General features: G+C 46.3%; 1 protein-coding gene across 1 annotated transcript; it reads right to left on the bottom strand.

Annotated features, from left to right (window-relative positions):
* Positions 1–5,389: 5,389 nt before the first annotated feature.
* LOC140728819 (endogenous retrovirus group 3 member 1 Env polyprotein-like) lies at positions 5,390–12,974 on the bottom strand. The gene is made up of 2 exons (XM_073047792.1): positions 12,498–12,974; positions 5,390–7,911 (listed from the first exon to the last, which is right to left on the bottom strand). Exon 2 carries the CDS (start codon positions 6,857–6,859, stop codon positions 5,945–5,947), a length of 915 nt encoding a protein of 304 aa, XP_072903893.1. The 5' UTR covers positions 6,860–7,911; positions 12,498–12,974; the 3' UTR covers positions 5,390–5,944.
* Between the last annotated feature and the right edge of the window lie 5,786 nt (positions 12,975–18,760).

The raw sequence follows: 18,760 nt of genomic DNA, 5'->3' as shown, positions 1-18,760 counted from the left end.
CTATGTTGTATGCTGTATGTTCTATTTCATATGTTGCATGTTCTATGCTCCATGTTTAACACAAAGAGGAGAAAACTTTAAATCAGGTATGCAGTGTTTGGGGGAAGAAGGAAATCTTCCCCGCTGGGAGCTGCTAATGAAAGAGTTCTGCTCCTTTCGTTGTCACTTTTACGTGCTGGGAAGTTGGATATTCTGCCCTAAATCAAATTCACTGACTCTGTGAACCTACAGTTGTACGTCGAGTGGAAAAGCGACCTGCCGAAGGAACTCAGTGGGTTGGCCAGCGTCCGTAGAGGAAAAGCAACTGTCAGCATTGCAGTTCAGGAGATTCGGCAAGTCTTCAGAAAGCACAAGAGGTGAATTGGTCATCGATTCATTACTGACACAAGTATTTGGGGAAGTGAAAAACTTTGCTGTCTGAGCAGATCATTTCATCACATCAGCCCACTGGGGCAGTACAGGGGACACAACAGCAGAGTGCAGAATAAAGTATAACAACACTAATCACTACAGTGTAACAACATGAATCAGTACATTCTAACACAGTACAGGGGACACAACAGCAGAGTGCAGAATAAAGTATAACAACACTAATCACTACAGTGTAACAAGATGAATCAGTACATTCTAACACAGTACAGGGGACACAACAGCAGAGTGCAGAATAAAGTGTGACAGTTACTGAGAAAGTTCAGTGCGGGCAGGCAGTGAGGTGCAGGGCCATAATGAAGTGGGTTGCCACGGTAGCACAGCCGTTAGCATGACACTATGACAGCTCCGGGTGTCGGAGTTCAGAGTTCAATTCCTGCACCGTCTGTGAGGAGTTTGTACGTTCTCACTGTGACCGTGTGGGTTTCCTCCGGGTGCTCCGGTTTCCTCCCACAGTCTAAGGATGGACCGGCTCGTCGGTTAATTGGTCATTGTAAATCGTCGTGGGTTCAATAGGTGGGTTTCTGGGTGGTGTGGCTCATTGGGTCGGAAGGGCCTGTTCCGTGCTGTATCTCTAAATGAATAAACAAATAAATAATGAGATGGAGAGTCCATCTTATCGTACTGGGGGACAACTCCGTAGTTATAACTGTAGGATAAAAGCTGTCCTTCAGCCTGGTGGTCCGTGCATCCAGGCTGTTGTACCTTCTGCCCAGTGGGAGAGGGCCAAAGAGAGAATGTCCAGGGTGGATGGGAGGGTCTCTGATTTTGCAGTCTGTTTCACAGAGACGGTGAGAAGAGTAGACAGAATCCATGGAGGGGTATGGCTTCTGCCTTGATCAATGTGACAGGTTGAGCCCTGTAATCGTGTCCTGTCTGCCTCCTCCCCCTAACATTCTGCAGAATCACAATCGGGATTAGGATAATTTCACCGGCTTGTGTTTTGTGCAGCAGTACATTGCAATCATCATCATCGGTATGTGCTGTGTTGTGTGATGTGGGCAATCACAGTCTCTTAACCATGATGAACACACACAAAATGCTGGTGGAACTCAGCAGGCCAGGCAGCATCTCTGGAGAAGAGTAAACAGCTGACGTTTCAGGCTGACCCCTTCATCAGGACTCACACCCTGCAGAACAGGCCCTTTCATGAGTTCTGATGCAGAGTCTCAGCACAAAACATCGACTGTTTACTCAATTCTGGTGGGAGGAATGTTTGAAATTCTGAGATTGATGTGACTGTTGGGCTGTAGTTTATTTTGCTCTCCTTCAGTTTCTGTTTTCTTTCTTCTGCTGATTGGTGGGTTGGGGTTCTAGAGGGACGATGTATTGTTTTTTGTGTGAGGGAGGGGTTAGGGATTGGTGTCTGATGTTCCTGTTGCTGATTGATGGGTTGGGGTTCTAGAGGGACGATATATTGTTTTTTGTGTGAGGGAGGGGTTAGGGATTGGTGTCTGATGTTCCTGTTGCTGATTGATGGGTTGGGGTTCTAGAGGGACGATATATTGTTTTTTGTGTGAGGGAGGGGTTAGGGATTGGTGTCTGATGTTCCTGTTGACTTTTCTGTGTGGGTGATCTGTGTGGGGAGAGGGTGTTGGGTTTGGTGTTGTCGACACTGTATTTTTTGAGAGGGAGGGGGTTGGGGTCTTGGGGCTTTTGATCTTCTGACGATCGTCTTCCAGGTGGACGATCTGTTGGCTTTTGTGTGAGGTAGGGAGGTGGGGGGCGGGGGGGGTTGAGGTTTGCGAGATTCTTCCATTTCCTTTTCATGTGGGGGTATTGCCGTCTATTCTTGTAACGAATCCCATGGTTTTTCTGGATATCATGGTTATCTGGAGAAGATGAATATCAGAGTTGTATTCTACATGCAAACTATGACAATGAAATGAACCCTTGAACCTTTTCTCATAGACGCTGCCCGACCTGCTGAGTTCCTCCAGTATTTTGTGTGTGTTGCTCTGGATTTCCAGCAACGGCAGATTTTCTCCTGTTTATGACCATGATTGTTCTTGGCAATTTTTCTACAAAAGTGGTTTCCATCACCTTCTTCTGAGCAGTGTCTGTACAGGACGGGTGAGCCCAGCCATTATCAATACTCTTCAGAGATTGTCTGCCTGGTGTCAGTGGTCGCGTAACCAGAATTTGTGATCTGCACCAGCTGCTTGTACGACCATCCACCACCTGATCCCATGGATTCACGTGACCCTGATCAGGGGCTAAGCAGGGGCTACACCTCGTCCAAGGGTAAAGTGAAGACTAGCGGAGGGTAGGAGTGTCTTGCACCTCCTTTGGTAAAGACGTATCTTCACCCTGACACCCTGTTATACATTGCAATACATATTAATCAAAAACTGTAAATTTCAATAAGAAATATATACCTACATGTATAATTTTTAATTAAATAAGTAGCACAAAAAGAGGGAAAAATAGGGAAAAAAATGAGCTGGTTTTCACTTTTCTGATTGTCCATTCAGAAATCTTATGGCAGAAAGGAAGAAGCTCTTTCTGAAACATTGAGTGTGCATCTTCTCTGGGAAGCTTCCTGATCCTCCGTTAGAACTCCACTCATTCCTCCCAGGCTCAGGCAAGGCCCCGCCAGGGGGCCCATTGAAGGTTGGGGGCCACCCTGTGTGAAGGACCGTCTGAGATAGAGATGTGGTGGGGAAATGGAACTTATCACCAGCTGAGGCTGGGAGTGGCCGACATAACGTTCATCCCCGGAGTCTGGACACAGAATATAATGGGTGCTGGAGGTTCTGACCCATCCCTGAACACAGCAGAAGATGCCAAGATGGTGTGGGAGAGAGCAGAGGCCTCTGTGGACGTGCTGGAGTCTGTTGTGGGTTGGGGACAGGCCCCTCCCATCGGTGCTGCCTTCCTCTTTTGCTCAGTGCTGCCCCCCAGGGTTCACTTAGTGAGAGACAAGCTGGACCAGGACAATATCCAATCTACCATCCAGCTCCAAGCCAGACCACTCAGGAACTTGGGCTATATTATATCTTTTTGTGACTGTATGCTTTTCTGCGATCGTAACGATGTGTACTGTGTGCTGTTGCTACTCTGCTTTACACCTTGTCCCTGGAGGAACGCTGTTTTGTTTTGCTGTATGTACGTGTGGCTGATTGACAATTAAACTTGAACTTGAATGTGGCGACGGGTTCTTTTCTGGGTCTGATCTACAGTCAGATCTCACTCGGGGACAGACAGATAAACACGGGGGGGGGGGGGGTTGATTAGAGAAAGGATAATGGTAGCAGGCTTCCCCCCACCCACACCTAAAACCCTCCCCATGCCCTGCAGAATGTGTCAATGGTTTCTTACCTGGGGTGACCTGCAGTTGGATCTCACTCTGAATCACATGGGTATATGGGGGTTTGATGTGGTCTCTGTTGGCCCAATAATTATGCTTGCTTTTCCTGAACTCAGCCAGACACAGGTAGCTGTGACTGTCCGACACTCTCAGCTGCTTTATCCTGATCCAGGCATTTCCCAGCTCTGGGTCCCTGACGAGCTCGTACCGAGTCACTCCGTTTTCCACTGTCCACGATCCATTTTGAATATGCCTGAAGGTGACGATGTGTCGGTAGGGATCCTTCCTCATCCACGTCACCGTGTGTGCGGTGAGGCTCTGCCGAGGCCGTGTGAACACACAGGGTAACGTGGCCGAAGCTCCCTCGGTTCCAGTCATCACAGAGACACTCTCATTGGGAGCTGAGGGAAGGACAGGTGCCAGAATAAATCAGTTAACCCTCAGCAAAAACGTTTAACACTGACAAAATATCCAGCCAACAAAATAATAGAAATTCCCCACAGCACCCTCCAGAATGAAAACACACCCACATGTGTCTCACTAATTGCAAACCATTCCAACAAGAAAACATCTTTAGAACATAAAACAGTCCCATCGGGCAGGAGATAGAGAAGCCTAAATCTCACACCGCCACATTTAGGAACAGCTAATTCCCTTCAATCTTTCAGTTATTGAACCAGTTGACACTATCACTAATCAGAGGAGTGTAACAACACTAATCAGTGCAGTTTTAGAACACTAATCAGTACAGTCTAACAACACCAATTAGTACAGTATAACAACACTGATCAGTACAGTATAACAACTCTAGTCAGAACAGTGCAACAATACTAATCACTGCAGTGTAACAACACTAGCCACTACAGTGTAACGACACCAGTAGATACAGTCACAGCATGTGTCACTACAGTGTGAATACACTAATCAGTACAGTGTGACTACCCAATCACTACAATGTAACAACACTGATCAGTACACTGTAACAACATCAGTCAGTACTGTGTAACAACTCTAGTCACTGTACTATAACAACATTAATCACTACAGAGTAACAATACTAATCAATACAGTATACCAACAATAATCAGTCCTGTGTAATGACATTAGTCACTACAATATAACACCAGTCAATACAGTGTAACAACACTAATCAGAAGACTGTACTAACACTAATCAGTAAAGTGTAAAAACAAGATTCACCACAGTTTAACAACACTGATCACTACAGTCTTTGAACACAAGCCACAGCAGTGGCAAAATATTATGCACTACAACATAACAACACTAGTGAATACAGTGTAAAACACTCATCACTACAGTGCAACAGCAACAGTCACTACAGTGTAACAACACTAATCAGTACAGTGGAACATGAGAGAAGACAGTGTAACACTGGTCACAGTGGTGTAACAAAAGATGTCAAAACAGTGTAGCAACAGTAGTCACTACAGTGCAACAATACTGGTCAGTACAATCTAACAGTCTAGTCAACACAGTATCAACACTAGTTGGCACAGTGTAACAAAACTCCTCATTACTGTGTAACAAGCCTAATCAGTACAGGGTCACAACACTAATCACTACAGTGTAATTGCACTAATCATTAAAGAGTAACAATGTCAGAAATAATCCTACACTCTGAGTCTCAGCAAACTGCAAAGCGGCAAAGCTTTATTTTTCACGAGTCTGCAGAGTCGGACCCAAAACTGCTCCAGCAGTATTGAGCCCAGAGCATTACATTTCATTTCCTTTTATACAGTTTCAAGTAGGTTATCACGTGTCCCTCAGTTGCTGTATCATTCCTACAATTATTCATAGTCAGCTCCACTCTCCCCCTCCCCACAGGCTTGTACATTTCGGGGGTCACATACACATTTTCTCATATCCTCTGTCCTTGGAGTTAGCCATCCGCAGAGCCATGTCTGCCAAGTTTTCAAACACTTATCGGCCTTGGAGTTAGCCACAAGAGTACAGCTTATCTCCATCTGTTTCATCCACCTCCGCTCTCAGCTCCTAGCTTAATGACTCCTTTTTAGTTCTTCATGTTTACCACAAGGTACAGATTGTACCTATACAGTTTTGCAAGAATCTTATATCCTTATTTAGCAATGTGTCAGCATATGTTTTGTAAGCTTAGATCTTAGCACAGTCTAACCTTAACCCTTTCTCTTCTTACAATTCCACCCTTTTTCTTTTTAGAGTGTGCTAAGGATTTGTCCAGGGATTCCACTCTTCCAGTTCTCTGCCTCGTTGCAACAGCATTTTAGCCGGGTCAGCTGGGTTCCCTGGCTGCATTACCTGTACTACTACTCGCGTTATTAATGCTCTCAAGCAGGGTATTAAGCATGGTAATATGATTATCATTATGAGTATTCCGCCAAATATTAACAGGGCTGTTCGCCACCAGCTTCCTCCCAGCAGACTATCCAGCCAACTCAGGTTCCCTAAGGATCTCCAAGTTTGTACTGGCACATGGGCCAACTTCCGAATTTTGTCGGATATTTTCAACACTGCCTTTCCATTATTATTTATCTTTAGGCAACAGTTTGTCAGATTGAACTTTCCACAGACCCCTCCCTCGGAGGCCAATAGGTAATCCAATGCTAATCGATTTTGGTATATGGCTGTTCTCATCTGGCTTTGCTGCTCAGCCAGCAATTCCAGAGCCAATGCGGTTTGGTTGGTGATCACCTCTACTACAGCTTGTAGGCGTATTATTCGATTTAACATATATACCGGGGTTCGGTAACCCCATGACCCATCCTGGGCCCAAGTTGCTGGTCCGTAATATTCAATGATGCGTGCTGGAGGCCACTCGTCGCCCCATTCTCCCACCTTTATCTCCCGCTTCTCCCTTCTCAGTGAGTCAAATAACTTGATTCCCAATTCCCTATCTTCATCCTGGGGTAGGAGGAAGAACTCCGGCCTTATAAGGCCTAAGAAACAAACTCCTCCCCATCCTTTCGGCAATTTGGTGTATGCTTGATTCCCACAAATCCAGAACAGACCTTCTGGGACAAATCCTCCTTTCCTTGCTTTCCGCCAGGCTTTCCAAACACTGGGAATTCCTTCGTACGGGTTATGCCCACTGCAATTCCAGATTCCCGAATTGTTTCCCATAGCCGTACAATTGTCCTTTGCCCCTTTAGTTATGTACCAAGTCGGCTCCTCGGGCCACCAAGTGGCATTATTTTTTTTTTGTTTTAGCCAACTTTATACTCTGACATGGGCTTTCTCCTACTTTCACCTTCCCTTTTCTTTCTACACATACTTGTCCTTCCGGATAGTTTGTTAACTTCCATTCTTGCGTCCTCCCAGTCCTTTTCTTATCCCAATCATGAGCCAATAGCTCCCACACACTCAAACTCTCACCTATCCATGGCCATTGCTCGCTCATGTGGGGTCCCCCACAAACCCAACAGTCACTTACATTTAAACTTGTAGCTATTCGAGTTGCTAAGTCTATAAACAGGTTTTCCTTCATTTCCGGTCTTGTTTTTCCATAGGTTCCCCATTCTTCTCTGACTCCACCAAACTCTGCCCTTCCTTTTTCTTTCCTTTCACATATCCATTCTGTCTCAGGGCATGTACTTTCTCGTACACTCCAACTTCTCCCTTCTCCTTTTTCTTCTCTCACTGATCCACCGGGGTATCCCCTGTTCTTTCTCAGGGTATATTTTATTCCTCCCTCTTCACATTCCTCTTTTTCTTTTCCATAACATTGGTCATTTACATGTGAATGTGACACAAGGGCCCCGGGTCGTTCTTTTCCTTTCTCCAAAACTCGGTTCCTACACTTGTCACATTTCCCTTCTATTTTTCCCACATACAGAATTAAATATATTACAGTCAATAATGTAACAGTCCACATTGAGTTCATTTTTGTTGCCTTTTCAGTTTCACCACCAACGGTTCTTCACTGGGAACACAGGTCCACTCCGTGTGTCCCTCAGGCTTAACTGGTCCCTTTATTCTGGATGCGTGGGTCCACCCTTTCTCTTTTGTTCGTACGGCCGCCTCGGTGGTTAACAGGACCTGGAAAGGGCCTTCCCACTGTGGTTGTAACTTCTCCGGCTTCCAGGTCCGTACCAGAACCCAATCTCCAGGCACGATCTGATGTAAAGCAAAGTCGAGCGGCGGAGTCTGGGCCAAGAGACCCTTCTTCCGCAGTTCTGCAAAGGAACGAGATAGTGCCAGTAAATAGTTCCTTATAAAAATATCACCCCCTTGTAGCGTGGGGTACCCTTCTACCTTATTCCAATACGGGAGTCCAAACAGCATTTCATAGGGGGAGATTCCTATATCCTTCCTGGGTGCTGTTCGGATTCTTAACAGGGCTATGGGGAGACACTTAGTCCAGGGTAACTTGGTTTCTAGCATTAATTTGGTCAATTGCGCCTTTAAGGTACTGTTCATCCTTTCCACCCGTCCCGAACTCTGGGGATGCCACGGGGTATGGTATTTCCATTGGATACTCAATGCATCACAAATCAACTGGTGCGTCTTGGAGGCAAAGTGTGTCCCTCTGTCCGAGTCTATGGACCCCATGATCCCATATCTGGGGATTATGTTTTCTAGTAGTATTCGGGCTACTGTAGGCGCATCGGCCTTTGTGGTCGGGTATGCTTCCACCCAGTGGGTAAAATGATCCACTATTACTAACAGGTACTTCCATCTCTGCACTGAGGGTAGTTCGGTAAAGTCGATCTGGACTCTATGGAACGGTCTCATGGCCAGTGGCTGGCCACCTCTTGGAGTGGATCGCATCACTTTCTTGTTTATCCGCTGGCACGTCGGACATCCAGTTATCTCTTGCTGGGCCAGTGTGTATATTCCTTTGCATACATAGTCTCTCAGAATTGTGTCGCACATGGCCTGTACTCCCCAGTGGGTTTGATGGTGCAACTGTTGGAGGATGTTGCGGGTTACTTCCTTATTTAGTACCTGTCTCCCATCCGGGACCGTCCATTTACCATCAGTGTCTTTTCGGGCTCCTAGTTGGTTCATGCTATCAATCTCTATTTGGGTAAACATAGGTTGTTTAGTAAGTCCTTCCCTCACTGGTATCAAGGTCAGGAGTTGGATCGGGTCTTCAACGGCTGCTCGTTTGGCCTCCCCATCGGCTAGACGGTTCCCTACTGCTTCAGGTGTTAATCCTTTTTGGTGTCCGGGTACATGTACTACCGCAATCTCAGTTGGTAGGGCCAGGGCTTCCAATGTCATACTTATCATTTGCTCGTGTGCCAGTCCCTTTCCTCTGGCCGTTATCAGTCCTCTTTCTTTCCATATCTTCCCAAAGGTATGTACTATCCCATAGGCGTACTTAGAGTCAGTGTATATTGTTCCGATCCTCTTTTCCAATATCCTCAGAGCCCTCTGGAGTGCGTATAATTCGCATGACTGGGCCGACCAGTTTCCCGGTAATCTCCCGGACTCCACTATTCTTTCAGTCTCTCCGTCAATGATGGCATATCCGCTGTGCCGTACTCCATCAATACATCGTGAGGATCCATCTATATACAATTCCTGTCCTTCTCCCAGGGGAACTTCCTGTAAGTCCTCCCGGCTCTTTGTTTGCAAGTCCAGCAATTCAATACAGTCGTGTTCTGACTCCTTTTCTTCTAGTCCTCCATAGAGGAACTGGGCTGGGTTGCAACTGGAATCCTTTGCGAAGTTTAGGTCTTCTCCGGTCATCAGTATAGTTTCGTACTTTAGAATGCGGGAGTCAGTGAGCCACCGATGTGCCTTCTGGGCTAGTAGGGCGCTGACCGAGTGGGGAGAATGCACTGTGATCTTCCCTCCAAAGGTTAATTTCCGGGCTTCCTCTACCAATATCGCTGTCGCTGCCACTGCTTGGATACAGGTGGGCCATCCACGCGATACCGGGTCTAACATTTTTGACAGGAAAGCCACGGGTTGCCGCTTTCCTCCTCTTAGTTGAGTGAGTACCCCTTGGGCCATTCCTTCGGCATTGTTGACGTACAGCTGGAATGGTTTTTCCAGGGCTGGCAAGACTAACACCGGAGCACGGATCAATTGCCCCTTGATATAGTTGAATTTTTGCTCCTCTTCCTTTGTCCATTTTACTGTTTGCTCATTTTGCCCGAGTTTATCATACAGAAATTTCACCAGGGGAGTATAATTCTCAATCCAGATTCGACAATACCCCACTAACCCCAGGAACTGTCGTATCTCCTTCTTGGTACGAGGTAGCGACATCCCTGTTATTCCAGCTATCCTTTCTGGGGTAATGCTTCGCTGTCCCTTACTGACCCGGTGTCCCAGATACCTTACTTCCTTTTCCACGAATTGTAACTTTTTCTTGGAGACCCGTAGCCCCTTTTTCCCTAGGAAGTTCAGTAATCTGATGGTATCTTCCTGCACCCCTTTCTGTGTTGGCTCGGATATTAATAAATCATCCACATACTGTAGCAGTTGGTTCTCCGGAGCACATTGGAATTCCGCTAGTACTTGCTCCAAGACCTGCCCGAATAGGTTAGGTGACTCAGTGAATCCTTGCGGCAGGACCGTCCATCTGAGTTGTCTTTTCCGCCCTGTTGTAGGATTTTCCCATTCAAACGCAAACATGTCCCGACTGCTTTCTTCTAGCGGGCAACTCCAGAAAGCATCTTTTAGATCTATTACACTGAACCATTCATGGTCAGGGGAGATTTTACTCATCAGGGTGTACGGGTTGGGTACTACCGGGTATCGGGTCTGGACTACTGCATTTAGACCCCGCAGGTCTTGTACCATCCGATAAGTCCCGTCCGGCTTTCGCACCGGGAGGATGGGGGTATTATATGGCGACATACATTCTTCCAGCAGTCCATCTGCGATCAGCCCTTCAATTACCGGCTGCAGCCCTTTTCTTCCTTCCATCGCAATGGGATACTGCTTCCTCCTTACTGGGCGACCGTCCGGTAGCAAGGTGATCTGTAGAGGGCTGATGTTCAATCCTCCCCTATTTCCCTCTCTATACCACACCTCGGGCTCTATTTTCTGGTCGTCCTCTTCTTTTAATGCGAATAATTTTACTATTATTTCTCCATTGTTCGGCACTGTTCCAATGCCCAGTTGCACTTGCAGGTCCCTTCCTAATAGGTTGAATCCTGCCGAGGGCAGCAGGAGAAGGTCTTGCCTTGTTGCCCTATCTTCATATCCGACTTCCACATTGTCCACAATGGGCACTTGTATCGTTTTTCCTCCGATACCGGATACCTTCATTACTCTTGTTCCTGTTCGGGTGCCGGGAGGTATCTGGATTACACTGGATCTTTCAGCACCCGAATCTACCATAAAGGTTGTATCTGACCCTTGGGGACCTAATTTCAGATTTACCAGGGGTTCCTGTCGATAGTTTCTTCTCCCCAAGGGTAGGAACCCCCGACCCCCCTAGTCTTCGTCCTCCATCATGGCATATGACCTGACCTCCCGCCGATACTTAGGACATTCCCGTTTAAAATGTCCTTCCTCGTTACAGTGGAAGCATCTTAGAGTCCTTCGCGTTTTCCTTCCTGGTTCTTGGCCATTGCCTCGGTCTGACCACGTTCCCCTCTTTTCCCTGTTTTCTGTGGTTACTTGCCGTACTGTCTGAACCATTATCCTAGCGGTCTTTTTCTGTTTCTCCTCGTCTCTTCTTACAAACACCTTCTGCGCTTCTCGCAGTAATTCGCTCAAGGGTTTTGAATTCCAGTCCTCTATCTTTTCTAGCTTTTTCCGAATATCTGGCCAAGCTTTCGATACAAATTCTACCCTAATTAGCTGTTGTCCCACCTCTGTCTCCGGGTCTACCCCCGCATATTGTTGCATATTTTTCCGAATTCTATCCAGGAAGTCAGTTGGGGTCTCATCGGGGTTCTGGTGGCTTCCGAACGCCTTAGTGAAGTTATGACCCTTGGGGACCGCTTGTCTTATTCCCTTTATCAGGAATTCCCTCATGTCTCTCATGTTTCCTTGACCTTCTCCGGTCTGCTTATCCCAGTTCGGGTTTAACAGGGGAAACTTAGGTTCCCCGGCATTCCCCTTCTCCTTTCCTCTGTGACCCTTTCTTTGCTCCCGAACGGGTCTTCATCTTAGGGAGTCGGGACCTCGGGGGATCCTTTCCTTCCTCTTCCCTCTTTCTGTCTCTATCTATCCATTCTTTTCGCTCCTCATCTCTTTTCTCTTCTTCTTCCTCTCTCCTCTTCCGCCTGTCGTTGCGGATCATCCGGATGCGGAGCACTAGCAGCTTGTTCGGGCTGCTGGGGCCGGGGAACATAAGGGGGAGGTAGATGATTCAACACTTCCCAAGGAGGCTCTTCCTCCTTAGTTTTAGTTTCTAGTTTAAAACTTCTTGCGGAGTCTCCTGGTCCGGGAACCCAGCAAGAGGCATACTCATTTTCTTCCTCTCTCACATTTGGTTTAGAGTTTACATATATGTTTAAGGCCTGTCTAACCCAATCCTCATCTGACCCAAATGGTGGCCACCATACCGAGGACCCTTTTATTGGCTGTTTGGACCATGATTTGCAATATTCTACCATTCTCTGTTTCTGCTTTCCCTTTGTTCGTCCATATCCCCATCCTGCAAACATTCTACCGAGGGGGCTATCAGGAGGTACCTTCGGGAACAAACCCGAACTCTCCGGCTCCTCTTCCTTTGAGCTTCCCCCTCCCATTATTCCCTTCCCGGCCCGGTTCTTTTTACTCTAGGTGTCGTCACACCTAGTTTACCCGGTCACACCCACCTAGATCTCAGTTAGCTAGTCTCACTTACCCGGTGTGCCGTAGAACCGTCTCCTTTCCTCCCTGCTTTGCCGCCTTGCGCTGTCCGGATCTCACTCGCTCAAGCCGTTTCAGACGACGAGCAAGGAATCAGGGACTGCCGAACTCGGCAGGGTGCACCTTCTCCGATGTCCTTCCTCTCGCCCTCCACGACCGGAGTGGGGATCCCGGACGAGCCCCCAGCTGTCAGAAATAATCCTACACTCTGAGTCTCAGCAAACTGCAAAGCGGCAAAGCTTTATTTTTCACGAGTCTGCAGAGTCGGACCCAAAACTGCTCCAGCAGTATTGAGCCCAGAGCATTACATTTCATTTCCTTTTATACAGTTTCAAGTAGGTTATCACGTGTCCCTCAGTTGCTGTATCATTCCTACAATTATTCATAGTCAGCTCCACTCTCCCCCTCCCCACAGGCTTGTACATTTCGGGGGTCACATACACATTTTCTCATATCCTCTGTCCTTGGAGTTAGCCATTCCGCAGAGCCATGTCTGCCAAGTTTTCAAACACTTATCGGCCTTGGAGTTAGCCACAAGAGTACAGCTTATCTCCATCTGTTTCATCCACCTCCGCTCTCAGCTCCTAGCTTAATGACTCCTTTTTAGTTCTTCATGTTTACCACAAGGTACAGATTGTACCTATACAGTTTTGCAAGAATCTTATATCCTTATTTAGCAATGTGTCAGCATATGTTTTGTAAGCTTAGATCTTAGCACAGTCTAACCTTAACCCTTTCTCTTCTTACAAACAACAAAAATCATTACCCTGTAACAACACTCGTCAGTACAGTGAGCACTACAGATTATCAACGCTACAAGAATTACATTAAAGTGGATTTTGTTTTTCCTTTGGTATTATTGTGTTTCATATTGTAAAAGTTATTAAAATGCTTGTAATAATTCATTTAAATTTTAATTAATGAGTGAGACGATCAATGCATTTCCACCTTGGAGCTCTCGTCACTAAGATCGCATTCTGCTCACCATTTACTCGGTAGCTGTGCTACACGCTCCATTCACTTTCCATAACATGTTAGAAATTACCTGTGGGAATACTGTGCATTAGGAGCTGTGTGTGATACTGTATATGTTTTCTGGATTCACCTTGGTCCAGTGGAACGCTGTTTCATTTTGTTGTCGATATGTAGTCAGATGACAATAAAAATGATCATGATCTCTGCTTGAATCTACTCTGCACCCCTCCAGTGTAAATACTTACTGTACTGAAAGTGTTCAACAGCCTGAGCTGGTGTGTTTGACAGGGAATTCTACAGTGAACCCTCTCCAGTGTAATACTTACTGTACTGAAAGTGTTCAACAGCCTGAGCTGGTGTGTTTGACAGGGAATTCTACAGTGAACCCTCTCCAGTGTAATACTTACTGTACTGAAAGTGTTCAACAGCCTGAGCTGGTGTGTTTGACAGGGAATTCTACAGTGAACCCTCTCCAGTGAAATACTTACTGTACTGAAAGTATTCAACAGCCTGAGCTGGTGTGTTTGACCGGGAATTCTACAGTAAACCCTCTCCAGTGCAATACTTACTGTACTGAAAGTGTTCAACAGCCTGAGCTGGTGTGTTTGACAGGGAATTCTACAGTGAACCCTCTCCAGTGTAAATACTTACTGTACTGAAAGTATTCAACAGCCTGAGCTGGTGTGTTTGTGAAGGAATTCTACAGTGAACCCTCTCCAGTGTAATACTTACTGTACTGAAAGTGTTCAACAGCCTGAGTTGGTGTGTTTGAGAAGGATTTCTACAGTGAACCCTCTCCAGTGTAAATACTTACTGTACTGGAAGTGTTCAACAGCCTGAGCTGGTGTGTTTGACAGGGAATTCTACAGTGAACCCTCTCCAGTGTAATACTTACTGTACTGAAAGTGTTTAACAGCCTGAGCTGGTGTGTTTGACAGGGAATTCTACAGTGAACCCTCTCCAGTGTAATACTTACTGTACTAAAAGTGTTCAACAGCCTGAGCTGGTGTGTTTGAGAAGGAATTCTACAGTATACCCTGCGTTATAGAAAGATAGAGCAGCGGGCTGTTTACTGTTTACCTGTGCTGCAAACTATATGCATTCTGTATTATTCTTTATTAGTTGATATTTGGTAATATTGTGTTTTTATGAGCTGTGTGTGATATATGTTGATTCCAGGGATGAAGGGGTTAATCTATGAGGAGTGATTGAGTCGCTTGGGACTATACTCTCTGGAGTTTAGAAGAATGAGAGGGTATATTGTACATACAAAATTTTGAAAGTGTTTGATAAGATCGAAGTGGGAAAGTTGTTTCCACTGGTCAGTGAGACTCGTACTAGGGAACGTTGCCTCAAGATCCATGAGAGAAGATTTAGGACAGAGATGAGGAAAAACATCTTCTCGCAGAGAGTGGTGATTCGGTGCAATTCTTTACCAAGGAAGCAGTTGGGGTTTCCTCACTAAATATATTTAAGAAACAGTTAGATAGGTTCTTACATAGTAAGGGAATTAGGGTTTTGGGGGAAAAGGCAGGCAGATGGAGCTGAGTTTATGGACAGATCAGCCATGATCTTATTGAATGGCAGAACAGGCCCGATGGGCCAGATGGCCGACTCCTGCTCCTATTTCTTATCTTCTTATGTTTTGTGAGTGCACCTTGATCCAGAAGAAGGTGGTTTCACTAGAACACTAGAATACTACAGCGCAGTACAGGCCCTTCAGCCTTCGATGTTGTGCCGACCCATATATTCATTAAAAAAAAGTACTAAACCCACACTACCCCATAACCCTCTATTTTTCTTTCATCCATGTGCCTGTCCAAGAGGCTCTTAAATACCCTTAATGTTTTTAGCCCCCACCACCATCCCTGGCAAGTCATTCCAGGCACTCACAACCCTCTGTATAAAAAACTTACCCCTGATGTTTTCCCTAAACTTCCCTCCCTTAACTTTGTACATAAGCCCTCTGGTGTTTGCTATTGGTGCCCTGGGAAACAGGTACTGACTATCCACCCTATCTATGCCTCTCATAATCTTGTAGACCTCTATCAAGTCCCCTCTCATTCTTCTACGCTCCAAAGAGAAAAGTCCCAGCTCTGCTGACATTGCCTCATATGACTTGTTCTCTAATCCAGGCAACATCCTGGTAAATCTCCTCTGCACCCTCTCCATAGCTTCCACATCCTTCCTATAATGAGGTGACCAGAACTGAACACAATACTCTAAGTGTGGTCTCACCAGAGATTTGTAGAGTTGCAACATGACCTCTCTACTCTTGAACTCAATCCCCCTATTAATGAAGCCTAGTATCCCATAGGCCTTCTTAACTACCCTATCAACCTGTGCAGCGACCTTGGGGGATGTATGGATTTGAACCCCAAGGTCCCTCTGTTCATCCACATTCTTAAGTAACCGACCATTAACCCTGTACTCAGTCTTCTGGTTTCTCCTTCCAAAATGCATCACCTCACACTTGTCCGGATTGAACTCCATCTGCCATTTTTCTTCCCAACTCTACAGCCTGTCCATATCCTCTTGTAAACTTCGACGACCTGCAGCTCCATCCACAACTCCTCCAATCTTCGTGTCATCCGCAAACTTACTCACCCATCCTTCCGCTTCTACATCCAGGTCATTATAAAAATCACAAATAGCAGGGGTCCCAGGACAGATCCCCTGCGGCACTCCACTAGTCACCGACCTCCAGGCAGAATACTTTCCTTCCATGACTACCCTCTGCTTTCTTCCTTTAAGCCAATTTTTTATCCAAACAGCCAAGGTTCCATTGATTCCATAGCTCATGACTTTCTGGATGAGTCTCTCGTGGGGGACCTTGTCAAATGCCTTGATAAAATCCATGTAGACCACATCTACCAACCTACCCTCATCAATTAGTTTTGTTACTCTTCAAAAAACTCAATTAGGCTTGTGAGGCACGACCTTCCCTTCACAAAGCCATGTTAACTATCCTTGAGTAGACTGTACTTCTCCAAATGCTCATAGATCCTATCCTTAAGAATCCTTTCCAATAGTTTGCAGACCACCGACGTAAGACTCACCTGTCTATAGTTCACAGGATTCTCCCTATTACCTTTTTTAAATAAGGGAACTACATTTGCTATTCTCCAGTCCTCCGGCACTTCCCCTGTAGCCAAAGAGGATTCAAAGATCATAGCTAATGCTCCAGCGATCTCTTTGCTCAATTCCAACAGCAACCTGGGGTGTATCACGTCTGGCCCTGGGGACTTGTTAATCTTGATGTTTTTAAGAAGATGCAACATTTCTTCTTCCTTAATCTCCACATTGTCCAGCACACAGACCTGTTTCTATTTCGACCTCACCCTGATCAAGGTCCTTTTCACTTATGAATACTGAAGCAAAGTATTTCATTTAGGACCTCCCCAACCTCCTGCGCCTCCAGGCACATGAGGCCTTCTTCATCTTTTAGCGGTCCCACCTTCGTTCTCCGCCATCCTCTTATTCTTCACATTGGGGTTCTCTTTAATCCTACATGCCTCGGCCTTCTCATGCCCCCTTCGAGCTCTCCTAAGTCCTTTCTTAAGCTCCTTCCTGGCTACCCTATATTTCTCATGAGCCCCTCCTGCTTCCTGCTTCTTATATCTAACATATGCTCCTTCTTCCTCTGGACGAGTTGCCTCACATGTTTCGTCAGCCACGGTTCCCTTTTCCTACCATTTTTTCCTTGTCTCAGTGGGACAAACCTATCCTGAACCCAGCTCAAGTGGTCCCTAAACTTCTCCCACATTACTTCTGTGCTTCTCACCCTTGAACATTTGTTTCCGATTTACTCTCGCTAGTTCCTGCCTCATCCCTTCATTGTTAGCCCTTCCCCAGTTAAGCACTTCCCCATTTTGTCTGTTTTATCCTTTTCCTTAGCTATGCTGAAGCTAAGGGAGTTGTGGTCACTCTCACCAAAATGCTCCCCCACGAAGAGATCTGTCACCTGACCAGGTTCATTACCCAGAACTAGATCCAGTATGGCCTCTCCTCTCATCGACCGGTCCACATACTGTGTCAGGAATCCTTCTTGAACACACCTGACAAATTCAGCCACATCTATCCCCCTTGCAGTCGGGAGATGCCAGTCAATATGAGAGAAGTTGAAATCACCCATAACTACAACCCTGCATTTCCTGCACCATTCTAAAATCTGCCTGCTTATCTGCTCCTCGGTGTCCTGAGGGCTATTTGGGGGCCTATAGACTACTCCCAGCACAGTGATTGATCCCTTCCTATTTCTGACTTCCACCCACACCGACTCAGTGGACACTCCCTCTGCAGCGTCCATCCCTTTCTATAGCCATGATACTATCCCTGATCAGTAATGCTACTCACCCCCCCCCCCCTTTCTACCTCCCCATCCTGTTCCTTTTAAAACACCTGAACCCTGGTACCTGCATCAGCCAATCCTGCCCTTCCTCCAGCCAAGTTTCAGTAACAGCCACAACATCGTAGTTCCATGTACTGATCCATGCTTTAAGTTCATCCCCTTTATTCCTAATATTCCTAGCATTGAAATAGACACATTTCAACCCCTCTAACTGGCTACGTTTATGTTTTGTCCCCTGCCTGTCCTTCCTCACCAACTCAGAAACACATAGTATCATGCCCTTGTCCTTCTACCCTAATCTCTGCACTCACATTCTGATTCCCACCCCCCTGCCAAACTAGTTTAAACCCTCCCAACAGCTCCAGCAAACCTGCCCGCCAGGATATTGCTCCCTTTCCAGTTCAGGTGCAGCCCGTCCTTTTTGTACAGGTCAGACCTTCCCCAGAAGAGATCCCAATGATCCAGAAATCTGAACCCCTGCCCCCTGCACCAACTCTTCAGCCATGCATTCATCTGCCATAACTTCCTGTTCCTACCCTCTCTGTCTCGTGGCACAGGCAGCAGTCCCGAGATTACCACCCTTGACGTTCTGTATCTGTGTACAGTCAGATGGCAATAAAACTTGACCTTGATTGCTGCTTTTCTGATGCAACGCTCTGTGCCTGTGTTGCTGCGGCAACTGGATTTTCACTGCACCTGTGCAGACACGTAGGCAGACGTGCAATGAAAATCGAACCTGCAGCAGCAAGTAAGTTCAGTTCCACTCACCTCATTATAGGAAGGATGAGGAAGCTTTCGAGAGGATGTAGAGGAGATCTACCAGGATGCTGCCCCGGACCAGAGAGGATGTTTAATGAGGAAAGGTTGAGCAAGCTGGAGACTTTCTCTTGGGAGTGAAGAAAGATGAGAGGTGACTTGATAGAGGTGAACAA

The sequence above is a fragment of the Hemitrygon akajei genome, chromosome 6 (assembly GCF_048418815.1).
Source record: "Hemitrygon akajei chromosome 6, sHemAka1.3, whole genome shotgun sequence".
In the NCBI taxonomy this organism is placed as follows: Eukaryota; Metazoa; Chordata; class Chondrichthyes; order Myliobatiformes; family Dasyatidae; genus Hemitrygon; species Hemitrygon akajei.
This window is presented reverse-complemented; position numbering and strand designations above follow the sequence as displayed.

Excerpts from the sequence above, each read along its gene's own strand:
- LOC140728819 (XM_073047792.1), bottom strand. The coding sequence starts at position 6,859 with ATGGGAAACAATTCGGGAATCTGGAATTGCAGTGGGCATAACCCGTAC.